Source organism: Rhamphochromis sp. 'chilingali' (assembly GCF_963969265.1).
Source record: "Rhamphochromis sp. 'chilingali' genome assembly, chromosome: 10".
Classification (NCBI taxonomy): domain Eukaryota; kingdom Metazoa; phylum Chordata; class Actinopteri; order Cichliformes; family Cichlidae; genus Rhamphochromis; species Rhamphochromis sp. 'chilingali'.
In genome coordinates, this window is record NC_137937.1 from 32,853,771 (window position 1) to 32,871,155 (window position 17,385).

A 17,385-nucleotide genomic window follows, 5' to 3' on the forward strand; every position below is an offset into this window, starting at 1 on the left:
GGAGGCACATGGTGGGCTGCCAATACAAATAAATGTTTGTTTGTTTTTTAAATTATGAATAAAGTTATGGTTCGGTTATGTCTTGTCTCTACATCACTTTATCAAGTCTAGGTTAGTCCATGCTTGAGTACCATGTGAACATAGTGGGACAATAAATAATGAAGACCCAGTTATCTTGGGTTTCAGTCATTCTGCTGACCTTAAGCATGTTAGCTTTTGGCCACTAGGGGCAACACATCAAACTGTATACACAACAATTACAAATTATCTTCTGGGTTATTAAGATGACATAAGATCATTTAGATCTTCATTGTCACTGTTACCAGAACAATGAAACACAGTTTGGCATCTCTTCATTTGCAGCTGTAGGTTTTTACATTCCACATTATTTGGATAGGAGAATGAGATAAATAAAGATAAAAATAAGCTTAAGAGGTAATGCACACATTATATACAGAAACAAAACATATGAATATATCTACAGTGTAAGGAGTAGGATCAGTGCAGTATAAGGTGCGATGTGATTGGTGGTATTGCACAGGGGTAGGAATGCTGGCTGCTACTGTACAGTTATATAAATAGAGGTAGGAATGTTGATTGTATTATACTGTAATGAGTACTGTTAATAAATAAATGCTGTAATGAATACTGTATATAGATAAGTAGAGTGCAAGTGTCCATGAGTGTTGACAGCACAGTTAACTTTCAATTAGGGTGGAGGTAGGGCATGTTGGGTAGAAGCATGGGTAGACGCTCCTATTGAGTCTGTTTGTCTTTGACCTGATGGAGCTGTAGCATTTACCAAAGGGAATGGGGGGGAAGCGAGTGTCCAGGGTGCAATGGGTCCTTGATGATGATACTGGCTTTCCGCTGAAGTCTGAATGTCTCAGATGGGGGTTAGTGAAGTTGGGAGATTAAAGAGACACAATGTTTTGTTTACCTTGTTACATCACTTATATTTTTTGCTCTCATTAGTGCCAGGAAGCGACCCATTCCTTACTTCCGACCAAGCCCATCCTCTAGCAGTCGGTGCACCAGCGTGTCATCCTGGAGCAGCCTCTTCACTCGCAGCCGCAGCCGCAGCCCTCTGTACAGCATCAGCCGCAGCAGGAGCAGGAGCCAGAGCCACAGCTACTCCTCCTACCGGAGCTACAGCCGCAGTTCATCGTGGAACTCAGTCTTTGGGAGCCGCAGTCGCAGCCGGAGCCGTGGTTCGTTGAACAAACGGAACAAAACCAGGCACTAGGTTTCTCAACATTAGGAGACCAAATCTGCAGTTGTGGTTCCCGTTGAGAACGAGGACAGAGGCTGTCAGTGCAATCAACTGTGTGTGTCTCAGTGCTCAGCTTTGATGCTTGAGTGGAAATGTCCTAGCAGTGGGCCAACCACCATTGAAGCAGTCTTGTTCACTCTGCCCACAGACAGCTAGGAGACCGAATGTCTTTTTGTCTCTTTTGTTTTTGTATTGCATCCTTTGCATCTGCACTCACAATGGCCTGAGACTGTTCATCTCCTAGATATTTACAATGCAAGCTGCATATAAGAAACATTATTAATGAATTTAGTCACCTAACATCCCTGTTCTATATATTTCTTTCCAGATGTCTGTACATTTCACTTTAATTTATTTTTGCAAATGCTTTAACAGGCTGTTATTTATTTCATAATTTATGGCACATAATGCAGCTTAGTAATGGGTTCAACAAGCACTGAAATTACCTCATTCCCATTTTGATTTTGAATTGCAATATATGTTTTAGCCATATGCAAGTGCACAGTGCATATGGTTAACATGTAACTAATGTTTAACATGACATCAAGCATTTAGCATACCTGTGTCCTAGTTTTTGCACTAATAGATGAAGCATAGAGGTAACATTTGAGCCGTTTGATCCACTTACAAATGATTTCACAGGGATTGTTATCAGGAATAAAGAGAGGGTTTGTCGCTCTGATCTCAACACTTCACAAGGTGGAGGACAAACATGTTTCCGCCTCCTGACAGCAAGCAAACTGGCTGTCAGCTCAAATGTCAAATTAATTCATCCTCTGATCAAGTGGAAAACAATTGAAATGTCAGTCCATGTAGTATAACAGAGAGCGATCGAAACAAGGGGAGATTCTTTTGACAAAACATCTGATGAATTTGTTTTGAGAAAAGGATGTTTTAAATATAAGATGATGAACTTTTTTTGTGCTCCAAAGCAGATCACATTTGTAGCTATGTTCATGTAGGGAATAGTCTCTGACTTTATTTGCTAGGTCGTTTTTTTTAATTAGGCACAGAGAAAAGCTGTACTTTGCTGAAAATTAGTCTAAATTTGCAAACAGCACACATTCCCAGTTTATTTGGAAAATTGTGTTCTTGCTGCACCACTGGAATAAACCCATAAACCATTATATTTTTGAGTTGTTACTCAACAGAAGGTCTAGTTTTGAGTTGTACAGCACTATACATATTTATTACTTGTCTAATATTTATTGTTTCATTGTAACTCCCAGTAGTAGTCAGTCTTTCTATGCAACACTGTCACTTTGTAGTTTTTATGACACTGCTGTAACTGATTTTGTTGTAAATTATAATCCGGCTCATACATATTGTTCAACACAGACTGGATGAAATGGTGGAATATTATCCTCACTGTCTAAGCTTTTTATCTTTTGTGTATTTTTAAAGCACAAATATGACATTCTTGTAAAATATGCTCATCTGCTTTCTTGTCAAGAGTTTAAAGATCAATACCACGCTCAAGTCTGTTTCCTAAATATAACACCACAGCTAGAAGATAGAGCCTAACTTATTAAAAACACTGGAAAGCCAAACTAACCAAAGGTAACAAATTTTTCACCATAGTTGAAGCCTGCTAATTACCAACTTACATTTTATACAGTAATTCACATTTTTAAAAACTAGCAAATGATCAAAAGAAAACTTTCCATCTGCAGTAATTTATATTTCTAGGCACGACTCTGTTCTGGGAACTCGCTGTCTTTTTGTGTCAAAACAGAAAAAGATGAGACCAGAAGCACACAACAGGGTTCACATTAGGGGTGACACTGATTAGTCAGAAACAGCATGAGAGGAGGAGCTAGGGTGGGTTGCAAAGTAGCTTGCAGGTATGCAGCAAATGTGCACAGACTAAAACAAGTTAAACATTCTGTAAGCTAATTGGATGTGTTGAAAGGTGTCAGATAAGGCTGATGTGGGCTGGCAAAGAGATCAGTGCATTTGCTGGGATTGTGTCTGAGCTTGAGTCTGTGGCCTGACTGAAGTAAAGCTATGCACTCCAAGGTTACTGCAAAACAAAGAAAACTGTTAATTAGTGGGTATTAAAGCTTGTAGTAGGTTGAATGTGTTGCCTTTGGATAGAATCACATACCTATTTCCTGCTAACCAGCAGCTGATCACTATGTCACAGACATGAGCGTGGCAATGTTCTCATTTCGCGTTTGCATCTCCTAAGGTATCAAAAGATTTCTTCAAAGTTAATTTTGAGGGTGATCCAACTCCATAGTTTCAATCTGCAAAAAAAAAGTTTGAAGCTGCCTTGGCTTATGATTAAGAGTTATATTTCTCAATCATTTCAAATCCATCATCCTGTCTGCGTAACTGCTCCAGGCCTGACAGACTGCTCTCTATGCACTCAATACTCTCAGCTTATTTCCCTGAATGTCATCTAAATTGGAGGAATGAGGGAAATATGAGGCAGGAAGAGGAAGGAACTTGGCACAGAACTCATTCATAAACTATAAACTGATGATGACTCGTGACAAGCAGTGTTGACTAGGAGCCATGGGAAGATTTGTGCAGTCAAGTTGACAGATTTTTCTAGATGGGCACCCAGGGCAATGCCCCCCCCCCCCCCCCCCCCCCCATTTCTCAATGTAAAGTTTACATCAGTTCTTGTGCAAAATTATTTTGTATATGTGGTGTAAATATGCATCTGCATTGTATAAATTATACGAAGGGTGTGACTATTTTGTTTAGAGAATGTGATTGGAGCCTCCTTGGATGTTATAGATAAAATGTATCAACCAGTTTAAGAGGAAAAAGAAGACGATATGCATCAGTCAACAGACTCTAGCTGTCTTTGTGCTTAAGGTCCCTTTGATCATGTATTTTGCTATTTTAAGAATTTCAATAACAAGCTCATATAGCGATAGTGATTCTATGTTATTGTAAAATTATGCATATTCTCCCCGTTTTTCACATGAACGAGCATACCGAAAAAGCATATTTTTCATACTGTCACGTTTTATCTTGCGTCAGTGTGAACTCTACATTGTAATGTCACCTTGAAATTGAATCGCCCCCTCTATGACCCCATGAAATTTCCTTTTGACTGTGTTCAGAAAAAGCTATATAAAATCGTGTTCTGAATGATGATGATTGCAGTCTTGTTTTACGTTCAAAAAGAAAAAAAAATCAATACGCTCGGATCAGTAAACAGATTTCATAATCACAAGTCGAGCTCTTAGCTGTTTTGTTTTATCTGTACCGTGACATCAGTGCGTTTGACGCGAAGCTCTGCGTTACTTTCTATTAAAAAGTCTGTGAGTCACCAGGGAGCTCAAACTGCATGAGTGACATGTGGCCTCTGCAACTTAGTTTGGTAAAGAGTAGGCTTGGCCTTGATCAGCTGTTGCGCGCCCACTGTAAAAGAAAATCGTCACATCAACAAGCCATATTTTTTCTTAACTTACGCCTGAACGCGTATGTGAATGCTAAAACAAATTCTAAAAAGCATAAATATTGCGAATAGAAAATCATTGTGTTTTGTTACAGTGTTTTTGTCTTGTGATTTTAAGATTTGGTATTACTACTTTAATGGATATTTTTTACAGCGCGCTTTCTCCAGATCCTCCCAGCACTTTCCGGACACTTGTTCAGTGCAGACTCATCTGCTACGAGGTATAAAATCAAGCGCCAGAAGAAATGAGATCAGTTCAAGAAACTCGGAGACCACTTCGAAGTTTGTTTTTGGATCAACAAATGTCTTATTGAGTAATGGTGATGTGCCTAACCCAAACAATATAAAGTTTTCCTCATAGAGAGAGAGTCACTTTTTATTTTTATTTTTTTCATTTTGCACCAATACCAGAACTTCATTACTGGATTTGAACTCAAGTGGATATGGCAGAGGGAGACTTTTACACGACGGGAAACCGACAGAGGTTTCCCAGAGATCCATTTGGAGAATCGCCATTCATTGATCAGTCTCCATTCAGAGACCAGTCTCCTTTCAGGGATCAGTTAGCGTCTCGGTTTATGGAAGATGAATTTGGGATGCCACCTTTCCCCGATGATCTGTCGATGGACTGGCCGGGGTGGGCTCGTCCGGGCCGGCTAAGCACGCGTCTCAGCTCCTCGCCCTTTAGCAGCAGTTTACGCACAGGTTTTCCCCCGCGTCAGACCACGGGAGGCCCCCAGCTGTATACCAGCAGATACGGCGAGCCCTCCTCCCGGAGTTCACCCACCACTACTTGTGGGGAACCCTGGAAAGTCTGCGTGAACGTCCACAGCTTCAAACCAGAAGAGTTGCACGTAAAAACGAGAGACGGATTTGTAGAAGTGTCAGGTGAGTTGGAGTATGATTGGAGAAATGAAAATTAGACGCTTTTCCTGGAAGAAGAAGTTCAATGAGGATAACAGCTTTAAATGAATCATTTAAAAAAAAAAAAAAAAACCTTCTGGGGAAATTTGATGTCTCATCAATGACACGCTGATATCAAAATGCAGTATATCACTGTGGTAGTCAGTTCTATTTATATGACACATTTAATAACATGCTTCTAAATTCCTTTAGACCTGAATTAGCAGGTCAAAACGTTATGTTTAAAGCCTATTATTAAATATAAATATCACAAATAGAGTGCCATGTACTTGTGAAAGCACATATCTTCATAAGTACACCTGCCACTAGCAGCCTGAAGTAATACTGTCTTCTTTAAGAGAAATTATTTTATTTTTTTTCCATTATAACTTTCATTTCTTGTGTTGTATAGATGCTTACAGTTGAAGTACAGCAAATCATTCTTGCATGTTTAAAATGAAGTAAAAGCATGCCTGTTCATCTACTAATTTAACATTCCAGGGTTTCATGAGACTATGCAAAGTGTTTTTATTTGTAAAGACCAAGCATCATGTAAAGTCATAGCAATGCAACCAAATCAAAGAGAAAATCAGTATTCAGTTTAAAGAAAACTTAAAGACAGTATATCTGAAATTCCTTTTTGTAATCTGGTCATGAAATATCTGATCTTTCCCTTCAGCACCATGACTGACACAGTACAGTGAAAAAGCCTCAGTGGTATGATATGGCCTCAGAATTAATGAGTCTCGATATGGAAGAGTGGGACAGATTTGGGTGACTGGGACTTCAAGGCAGGCAGATCCTCAAGCTCAGGCACCTGTTTTGGATTCTTGGAGAATCACTCCCACAGCCACCCATGAGCTCAATTTAGATTTAAGGCAAGGCCATGACAACAGTCTCTGTTTACAATAAGAAGAGTTGCTCACTGTCACTAAACACCAGAGAGAGAATGTTCTGGAAATAGGGCCTCACTTTTACCCACAGTTCTCGGGTAGGTTGTGTCTCTGATGTTGTCACGTTCCTCCTCAGTCACTGATTACTGGAGTGAGTTCTACAAATTGCTTTCTTAACTCAGTGTTTCAAGAGACAGCTGAATTCCAGGGATACCCAGGACTGAGGAGGCCACAGAGGACAGCGGCCCCACAGCTCCGAGGCTTTTTTTTAAACACATTGTTGGTATGCCAGTTGGGTCATTCACTCAGCGCCATGTTGGGGCTGTCTGTCATGGTGACTCATCGTGATCAAGAAGTGTGACTGTGAATGTAATACAAGCAAGTTAGAGGTGTTCAGTACATGAATGAACTAGTCTTTTTAACATGTAAGCATGTTCAAAGTTTACTGAAAGAGGAGGCAAAGATTAAAAGAAAGCCAAGCTGAACACAAATATTGTCTGGAAAAGTACAGTGTAGCTGCATTTTAACGCAGATCTTTGGGGGGTTTTTTATATTTGAGTTAAATTAGAATATCTGGTCTTAGAGACCCACACTGGTGGTCTGTAAAGTAACTCCAAGCAACTTTGCAGTCCATCAGATTCACTGAAACCTGAAATGCAACGCATAAGGGAGAGATCGCGTGTCCCCAGCAAGAAAATGTCAGCACATGTGTTTTGTTCAAATGCCTAAAATTAGTTTCTATTTATATCTCCTTGTTGTTGGTTGCTCAAGAGAAGTTCAAGAGAAAAGAGATGAACATTGGCTTGTGAAGTCCCATAATTTAATCCAGATTTTTAGCATTTTACGATTATTATTGGTGGCCGTATAAGTAAGTGACCGTACTTATATGATAGATTGGACGACTAAGTTGGTAATAGATTCTTAATATTAATAATTATTAATTAATCCATAATATGTAGAACTTATTAAAAGGCTTTGCCCAATTTGAGATAAGAATTTTTTTTATTTTATCTGCTAATTTGCCTGTTTTTGTTAGCAGGATGCTTTGCTGTATTAGTGCAAGTAGTGACACACAAAAAATGTCACACACTAAAATGGGAAAACAGACTTTTTAGAGCATCTGTAGCCACATAGTAAGGCTTGTCATTTTTCAGATACTTATGTAAAAAATGCTACAAAAGGCTTGAATTGGCTTGGCTGGAGCCTTGTAGGCAGCGTCTAACTACAGTTCCCTTTGTTAGGCTCCACCTATCAGTCAAAGTGGCCGTGCTTCTTATATTGCAAACTAAAAGACTCATTACAATTTAAATGAGTGAGTTACTGTATAATAACATTAATGTTGCAAAGAGCTATGAAATCATAGCTCTAACTTTTACAGATTATACAGCAGTAAATTAAATCACCCATGCAAAGGACATTTGCTTATATTTCATGATTTGGAAGGCACGGAAAAAGTCTTTTTGATCAAATCTGCTCTAATGGAATATTAATATATGAGTATATACTCAATAATACTTAATAGTAAGTAAACAAGAAATACACTAAACATACTGAAGAACCGAGACTAAAATGAATAATGTGAGAAACATTGTTAAATAGAGCTCTAAATTAGTACTGTGACCTGTGGTCTGATCTGCATTTGATTAGATTGGCCAACCTTAAACTACATACAATATGCATTGACCTTGACACAATAAAATTACCTCAGCACAGTCGATTCCTGCAACCAGCTCATAGAAAAGTCTAAATTACTGCGTTTTGTGTGTCTGTCAAGTTTACCTAATTTCTCCTAGTGTTACTAAATTATGGCACTGAGTAATGGCTCGAAAAGTATAACGTCATTATCTTATCCTATCAGATGTTTCATAAAATTTCTTCATAAGTAGCACAAAAAGCTGTATCCTCTATCTGCAAATAAGAAAACTACACCCAAGCTCTTGATATTTGTATTGACAGAAAATTGTATCTGTTACATAAAAACACCACTCTCCTCCAAGAACATGATGTATTACACATCTGGAATCTATAATCTCTGTCGTAAGAAACACATAAATGAGGGCCTTGTTGGACTACTCCCCTGACTAAATCTTTAATCAGGGGACCGATTGTACTTCTTAAGTCAGGATGAAGTTTTCATAATTATCCCATGACATCACTGCTGATCGTAGCTCACTTCTCTCCAGAGCATCACATGTTCTAGCCTCGATCTCTGGAGTCCAGCACTTTGAGCAGCTAGAAACGTCACTGCGGGGGTATAGGATAGGACATAGTCGAGCCTGTCGGGTATACAAAGGGGTCGAGGGGTGGGGCAGGCCATGCTGCTGGCAGCGGCATTGACATTTAGCAGTCCAGGAGCAGCTGCTTGCTAAGGCTGACAAACAGACTGGCCATAAACAGTGAAGGAGAAGATGGAAGAGGTGCTTTTTAGGGTTATATGTTCTCTCTAACATTAGTCTCTCTGCTGGGGAATCATTTTAGGAAACAGCTAAAGAGGAAGAAAGAGAAATCATGTCAACAAGTTCATTGCAATCACAAAGCAAACATTCTGGAAGGAATGAGCAATGGAAAACTGCACGATGTGTGCCAAGCTTTGAGCTCAGTTATATCAACACCTTTTTTTATTTACACCATACTAAAGATCTAAGAAGTCAAAGGTGATGGGTGGACTCTTTATGAGCTGTGTCCATTTGAACTGGTGACAGAGACATTTATAATGCATGACCTTGCCTAATCATTGCGCAACGTCAGACTACATCATTTCTGAAGTTGTGTTCACTCCTTTTCCCAAACAGGAAAGCACGAAGAGAAACAGGAAGAAGGTGGAATAGTGACAAAGAATTTCACAAAGAAGATACAGTAAGTATAATTCTTGAGCTGCACCATTATCATTTTGTTTTCCTGTGCTGGTGCTCATAATGGATGGAAAAAGGCTCCAGTTTTCATTATATATGGCCACATACTAGTGCATGTCATAAAATGTAAATATTGTTATGATACAGAGAACTCTCCTGACCTGAACCCCAGATTTTTATCTTAGAAATAATTCTAATAATTTGAGATATGGATTTCTGCTTTTCAGGAGCTATAAACTGGAATCATCTAAATGAAAATAAAAAGCATTTTGAAATATTTCACAACAAATAATGACTATAGAATATGTGAAAGTGAAATGCATTGCATTTTAGACATTATACTTACTAATACAGCCCAGTGCAATGTTTACAGCAAAGCTGTTTGTTGTTAGCTGTTATGATTATGGGACAATTTTCTTTAATGACTTTGGACAAATAGAATTATTAGCATAGTGATGTTTTTGCACTGGCAAAAACTTACTCGTACCTTTCTGCAATTTACTGTGTAAATTAAGCTCTCTGTTTTATAATGTAAGAAATAGCTGTTGTTGTGGATTGGCATTGTGTAAATAAGCTTGAAATGAAACTTACACAACAAATCAATTGCAAAGATAGGGTGGTCAGTAACCAGTGGACAAAATAATAGAACAAAACTCTCGTACACAAAATATTTTTTTCTGGCTTTTACTTATTTACATATTACAGTCACTCCTTGAATGAACCACTGACAGCTCAAACACAAGAAGGAAGCACAAAAATCTTATAGTTTTAAACGAAATGTTACGCTCACTTCCAATTCCACACGAGGGAGAACCAAGCCCAGGATATAATGCAAAGTCAAAATCAAATCTTCAATCCAAAAACAGGCATCATGCAAAATGGAGCAGGCAGCAAGACAAACAGTATTGTAGATCAGTCAAAAGTCAAAGTCCAAAAACAGAAGGCTGGGCACAAAGAAACAAGAAAAATCTCAGGAAGACTAAGACACTAAAAATTAAGACCTATTGTCTGGAACAATGTGACAACTTCATCTGCATTTATGCACACTGATGAGACTATTTACTGGCTGAACACATGCGTGGCACAAAAAGGGTGTGAAACAGAAGAAAGCATGGGAGTGGAACTACCTGGCAACCAGAAATTTCAAAATATAAAGGAAATAACAAATACAGCACAGGTGACACTAACACAAGGAGGGATACTACATAGAGAAAACAAAAGTGACAGCAAGAGACAAGTATCAATGATTCCAAAATAAAACAGGAAATAATTAAACAGAAACTCCACATTTTATATTTACCATTTAGTGGGTGTAAGTGTCGCTCCCCCAGTTTACTGTTTAAAACAAGTTCATTTCCCTTTAAAGTAACCTGCCTTTAAGCCATTTTTCTTCTGATTGGCTGCGCCTCATTTACCGCAGGATTGAACAGGAGGTGAGTGGGGCTTCTGTGCTCACAGTCAGAGCTGCATTCCTCAGATAAATATTTATTACAGATATCTTTTGTGTTGCATAAAATAGAGCCAGGACTTTACAGCAGGAGCTGGAGCTTTTTCTTCTTAGGGATTACCTGTGATTTCATCTTTGGATATATTTAATAAGAACAGATTGTAACAGTGTGAAGAACATAAAAATAAAGAAAAGCAGAACTGGTGCTCTTTAAAGCCACAAGCTACTTATCCATCAGATTTCTGACCCTGAAGCTCCCTAATGCTGATTTCTGAAAAAAGATAAAGCCTCCTTTCCTTCAGAAATCTGTGGAAAGCGCCTCAGTATTACTTGACTGTGCCAGGTTTAACTGGGATTGAAACATTGTTCTATAAACACCACAAAACTACAGCCAGAAAGATAACGCATAGTTGGCTCATAGAGAAAAAAAAAGATAGAAGGTAATTTAGTATTAAATATTAGCTTGTACTAAAGTTTTATCCCGACTTTCTGTCTTCTTTGGTACTTTTGTCCCTCTTCTGCACTTTTATTTCTACCTTTTCTCTAATTACAGATTTGAAAATGAACCACTGTATGTATGTAAAGTTATGGGCGACATGTCTTAAGTGTACCCCGCCTCTGCCTATAACAGCTAAATTGGACAAATGGTTGAGAACATGACAGTTAGCTTGCTTGCTTGCATGGTTTTCATATTAAATAGTCCATTACAGCACAGATCTTCATGTAGTTTGAGAATCATGGAGAAAAATGCCTTTAATCAATGAGAACTAATTGGAGGGAGATAAGCCGAAGAAATGCTCGACCAATGTTATACGAAGTTCATAAGTGGAGGAGTATGTAGATACATGCAGAAGTATTCGCTTGTTGAACAACATGAAAACGTCCTGCATGTATAATTGAATGTTTTACCTGTCAAGGTGAATTCTGCATTCCTCGTTTTAAATGTTATGTTGAACTCTCCAGTCAAAACACCAAACATGACTAGAATCCTAAAGTAGGTTTTACATAGACAAAGCAGCATCAGTGCAAAGCAGGAGTCTCTTACAGAGACTATTCATATGGTAACTAATCCAACCCAAATGACCAACACAATAGTTTCCACATGCTGCCTGCCTCTAAGCCTTTGCCCATTTAATTGGGCAGTGGAAAGACTTCAAACGGAAGCGATAATCGTCAGTGCGAATCACCATCTCACTGGCACGTCAGTCCAGTTCTACTAATTTCATACTGGCTAATTAATAAGCAGGTGCTCAAGCCCCTCACTGTTCATATCACAATATTTTTAATTGGAATGCCTTCAGATCACACCTGGGCTCCTCAGCTGAATATACGGGACAGGCTGACTATACAGAGAACAGGAGTGACTGGTGGTGTCAATGGGTCAAATATAAATAACTGTCCTCGATACACAAATACACGGGCTATATGAGAATGAAAAGGAGGAAGAGAGAGAGTTAGCATGGTAGACACATTCTTCTGTCTCGAGATTTGATTGGTTGTTGATGTCACTTGAAGTGCTACAACCTTCTTATTTTGGCTCTTCTCGTACATATGCTGTGTTTAGTGGCACTAAAGTTTTGTGTGGATTATTATGATTTGCAGCAGCCTGTATGCTGCATTTTACAGCGGGTAAGCCAATTGTAACTATTCTTTATATTTAACATCCTTGTCTGCAAAGTAGGTAGTAACTAAACCTTTCTTTCTGTATAATGTAAGATAAAGGTACAAAATGCAGATATTTATCTGCCTGCTGCTTCTGTTTGCACTCCAATATGAAAAATTCACAGCAAAAAACGTTTGTTTGTTTTTTTTAAATCTTGCTTTGTTACGAGAAAAAGGTATCTCATACCTAAAGTCTTTTGTAATAATAATAATAATAATAATAACTTCAAAGAAGTTGCACCAAGAAGCAGTTTAGCTCCTCCCAAAATAATAATAATACAGCTGACAGAAAGATTTTGGGGCTACCTTAAAACTTTGCCATGAATTTATGCAGTTTGGACTACATGGACGGGATACATGGAAGGCTAGACATTCCAGATGTCAATGGGCTCACTTTCTGTTTGGCAGAAACTTGGCATTGATTTCTATTGTCCCAAATTTCTATACCCCCCAAAAATCTAACTCCATCTGAGACTTATTCTGAAGACCACATGTGCCCGTTTTGACAAAGCTTGAGAAAAGAATTTGACCTGTAAAAAAGAATTTTCCATTAAATTAAAATGGCAGAAAGTCAAGTATGGTAGAAATTTACATCATAGTGTGCTTTGAACTCTTTTGCTTAAAAAAAATTCCATCATCTTTTGAAATTGTAAAAATGCACTTTTAACTTTGATGGCGTTGGAGTGTTTGAGATGCAGACAAAAAACAGAGGATTGGTCTCAATCACATTACACAAGTTTTGATTCAAGGGGCAAGAGAAAAAGAAGGGTATGCGTATTGTTTCAACCCTCAGAATGTAGCGACATGTACACAAATGAATTAAGCCAGGTTTTACAATTATTAAGACAAGGATTTAGTAGGAACAGATACTTCAGTGTGGGGAGACAAAACCCCCACAGAGTCTGCTGGCTGAGGGAAATTGAGATAGTCGGAGGGTTTGCTTTTTTTAATGCTTATCAGGTGACACTGAGGAACAGTTGCTTGTTGCTTGGGCTTGTGAAACAAAAACAAGAAGGAAGGAGCACAGAACGGCATTCAGATGTAACAGTAAGAAAAGATACAAAGATTACAGGAGTTTTGCTTCTTGGTCCTCAATTGTGACACAAAACACTGGAAACAAAACAAAAAACTAGTAAATGTTACATGAGACAACTGCGGTGAATAAATGCAAGAAGTTAATACAGTATAGGGCATAGCACATGTTCTCGATAAATAAGTGACTAGACAGCTTAGCTTAAGCTTACTGAGAACTCAAGGGTGACTTCTTCTGCTCTCCAAACTGAGAAATTTGTAAGTTATTAACTAAAAATGTTGTTAAATCAGCCCTGGGGACAAAGATAACTTTGAGGTCATGTAGCTCAGCTGCAAAACAACAACCTTGCTCTGTTTGTCTGTGAAAGTGTGAATGTTTTGTTATTCAGTAATCTCTTTTTTTCTGTTTGCTTCTATTCTCAAAAGACAAATACCGGTAATACTGCTAGGCTGACTTAGCTGAAATGTGTAGTGTGTGGGATGGAGGAAAGGGTTATATGTGCTACACACACACACCTCATGAACACCCACGCTCACTGTGCCAGGTCTCACTCGTCTCTCTGTGTCTCCGAATCTCTGCAGGGGGGAAGCATATTGCCTAGTTTTTTTGGCAGCTTTACAGAATCAATGCTTGAGATAAACTGTACTCTTGCCAAAGTTAAATAAACTCCCCGAGCTGGAAAGATAAGGTTTCTGCTGGAGTCCCACGTAATGGACCAACTGAGTTATTTGACTTTGTCAGAAGGGGCAAAGATACATTTAAAATTATTAAAATTATTCAAGGTTGCACACTTAATACTGGCTTACACAAACCTTTCTGAAATCCTTTTTGAATTATTACCTGAATTAGAGGGAGTTGACAGGCCCAAGATCCACTTTTTTTAAGAATATGCTGAATGAAAATGTTTGACATGAGTGTTGATATCATCCAGTACACACACAGCATGCAACATAAGTTCTGTTTGTCTTTAAAACTCTGAGTCTCTGTTTGCTGTCCCAGCTGACTCCACGTTCCCTTTCCCCTTGCACTTTTATCTCTTTATACCAATTGTTTGTCTTCTAAATCTAAATTGAATTTAGTATAATTCCACCACAGGATACTGTATTATGATATTCATGTTATTGTCTGCTTATATTCATCTGTTCCGTTTTTCTATTGGCAACCCTGGATTTTTGTGTTTTTGTGCCTGGTCTCATTTTTGGTTTTCTGGTGTTGCTACTTATGGGTTAGTGAGCTCAAGCTTCAGAGTTGTTATTAAAAGGTAACTTTAAAGCTCAGTGACACACTGAGCTGCGTATATTAATAGATGTGACTTGACCTCTCAGCCTGTGTGCGTCTGTGAGGTTCCTGAGTGTATTCTGACTTGTATTTCACAGTGGAGTGGTAAGTCAGTAGAGGGTCCTCTCTAATTAAATGGAGGGGAAGGCCACAAGTCTCATCCTCTGAACATACCAGTCTTGTGTTTATATTAACTCCCTGAAACACTTGGCTGCCCGCACAGAAACCCTCCAATAACCATATTTGGCCACACTGACAAAGAACAGAGATCTCCCCCAACCCCCAGTTTTCAGAGTACCTTCAGTCAAAAATGAGCTGCCTATTTTCTTTTTTCTTTACAATAGGATTTAAATAACTTACTTACCAAGTGTGAATGTTGTTTTAAGCTGATGAGAATACTATCATTCTATATGAATATGAAGTTTTAAACAATGACATCCTTGCACATAGTAACTCGGGCTTATTTTCCCCTCAACACTTTCTATCCTCCTGCAGGTTTTGGAAACCAATTATCCCACTATACTTTGGAAAATCTAACATTTTCTGTATGAGAGGTGTCAAAAAATAAAGCAAACAGCCAGGAGAAAAAAAATGCTTGACACAAAATCAGCTGTTACCTGGATGTGAGCTGCAGATTAGGAAAGTATACACAGTCAGAAATTTACAGGTGTTAAAATTCTGCAGACAGACTCGAGTAAGGCAGTCTCATTAACTGATATCGAAGCTTCGTTTCCTGGGAACGCTACACCTGGATCGAGTGTGTGTGTGTTTGTTTTCCTCTCTGTGACAGAGATGGGGGATTTTTGAAGAATATCTTATTTTTGAAGGGAGATTTCTCCTGTTTCTTTTTGTGAGTTAGAATAAAAGCTATCCAAGGTGCACAGGGTGACTCATTTCAAGTCCTTTTTTGTCTCACCTAGATATAAAGTGCCAAAATAATTCGACTGAGGGTTGTTTAGGAGTTTTGATTAGTTATCAATAAAAACCTCCAGCATTCAACACTACTCGTTCTTACACAAGGAAATCTCACATTAGAGTTTTGCATGACCTCCAGGTAGGAAGTGAACTCTTTCTCTAGGCTGTTTCTCATCATTGCTCTTCTCAGTTTTCTCCAACGCACACTTAAAAACACACTGAACACACAACAGCGTAAAAATGATCCTGACCAAGTAAACTTCTTCTAATCAATTACATTAAAACAATCAAACTATACTTTTTCTTCTCTTCTGTCTCATCAGGATCCCCACAGACGTGGACCCCCTGACAGTCTTCGCCTCTTTGTCTCCTGAGGGCGTCCTCATCATCGAAGCTCGGCAGACACCTCCATATTACCTTTTCAGCGACGAGGGATCCCAAGGTGGTGAAAAGCAGGAGGTGGAAGCCTCCAAGCCCCAGATGGCTCCTATGGTCTAAACACATCATTCTGGACAATCAGTTACCAGTTTGATGTGAAATGTGTTGCCTCTAGCCTCATGTTGTTTGACACCTGGAGGTATTTGATGTCCAGATTAAAGTTAAACCAGGCATTTGTTTTTTCTGTTGGAAAATCTATTTTTACAAGCTCAGACAATGATGAAAAGTGTCATTTTCCCATTAACAAATAGATGCTTATGAATTTTCCAGAATAGTCCAATAGTCCCTTTTTTTAAGTAATTAACAGGTGTAATTATGAAATAATTTGGCTGTTTCTTTTCAGGTAAACAATTTGCCCATGGCAGAGTTTTTAATAAAAATTGTAGAAGGCCAAATGTGACTGCTTTTTGATTTCCTTTCAGTCGGGCTCAATTCAATTTTTAAAACTTTAGAATCAAAGAAAATCATATAAAAGTGAAGTTTTAAGTGTAGCAACCTTTCCAGCATATATTTTTGTTCTTTCGTTCACCTTTCCTTCCTTCAGTTTCTATAGGTTTTTTTATTTAACATGATGTCATTGAAATTGACAAGAAATAAAGGTAATATTATATTTCTGTGTATCCAGAAGGTTAATTTTCTGCATTAATGCACACAATATATAATATTATTTCACAGTGTATTGTAAATATAATAGTGCCAATTCATTATAAATCTTAATCTGAAATGTTCTGCATTTTGCAATATGGTTTGAAATTTTCTTTTCTATTTGAGCATTAAGGATGATGGCTGCATGATTGTTGGAGAGGACAGACTGCCTTCTTTTCTGTTGATGTCTTTGTATTGACTGATGCAATAAACATGTCCAGCCAATCGCCCAGTGTGTCTTAACATCTGTGTCTTACATTGAGAACTGTGCCACTCGAGGGACCCGTTCCAGGGCTCCAGAGAGCCTGTGGTGTTATTGTTGGATAAAAGAAGGAATTGGGCAGCAGATTAGCGGAGGGCTTAGTGCTGGGTGAGACTGGCATCGCTGTGTGCTGCAGAATGGGCTGAACTCATTGAGGCAGCCCTGCCAGAGCCTTTGAATGCGAGTGTAAAAAAAAAAAAAAGACTGGGGCCGTTCCATTGCCCGTTGTGTGATGCAAAATAATGTAATCTTCCCTGTGCATTGGAATCAAGAGGGATGATCGGTTTGAATTGAAAAAGTTTCCAATCTGGAGTCACGCGGTGGAAACAACAAAAGGCTTGGACTGTTTCGGCTTTCCAAAGTCAC

At 38.5% G+C, this 17,385-nt stretch overlaps 2 protein-coding genes across 2 annotated transcripts in view; both read left to right on the forward strand.

Annotated features, from left to right (window-relative positions):
• The window catches only part of srrm4 (serine/arginine repetitive matrix 4), a 63,038-nt gene extending 58,287 nt beyond the window's left edge, over nucleotides 1–4,751 (forward strand). The window contains exon 13 of the mRNA XM_080893969.1: nucleotides 976–4,751. Within this exon, the coding sequence (XP_080750095.1) occupies nucleotides 976–1,246 (271 nt within the window). The 3' untranslated portion in view covers nucleotides 1,247–4,751. The remainder of the gene's footprint in view (nucleotides 1–975) is intronic.
• Nucleotides 4,752–4,930: 179 nt separating this feature from the next.
• On the forward strand, nucleotides 4,931–16,982 carry hspb8 (heat shock protein b8). Its single transcript, XM_080893970.1, has 3 exons — nucleotides 4,931–5,579; nucleotides 9,280–9,343; nucleotides 15,998–16,982. The coding sequence occupies exons 1-3, from the start codon at nucleotides 5,135–5,137 to the stop codon at nucleotides 16,170–16,172; spliced, it is 684 nt and encodes a 227-aa protein (XP_080750096.1). The 5' UTR covers nucleotides 4,931–5,134; the 3' UTR covers nucleotides 16,173–16,982.
• The last annotated feature ends 403 nt before the right edge of the window (nucleotides 16,983–17,385 follow it).

What these genes read in the sequence shown, in the direction of transcription:
- hspb8 (XM_080893970.1), top strand. Translation starts at nt 5,135, where the DNA reads ATGGCAGAGGGAGACTTTTACACGACGGGAAACCGACAGAGGTTTCCC. An exon ending in CGGATTTGTAGAAGTGTCAG is followed by an intron (nt 5,580 to 9,279) that starts GTGAGTTGGAGT and finishes TTTCCCAAACAG; the next exon opens with GAAAGCACGAAGAGAAACAG. An exon ending in AATTTCACAAAGAAGATACA is followed by an intron (nt 9,344 to 15,997) that starts GTAAGTATAATT and finishes CTGTCTCATCAG; the next exon opens with GATCCCCACAGACGTGGACC.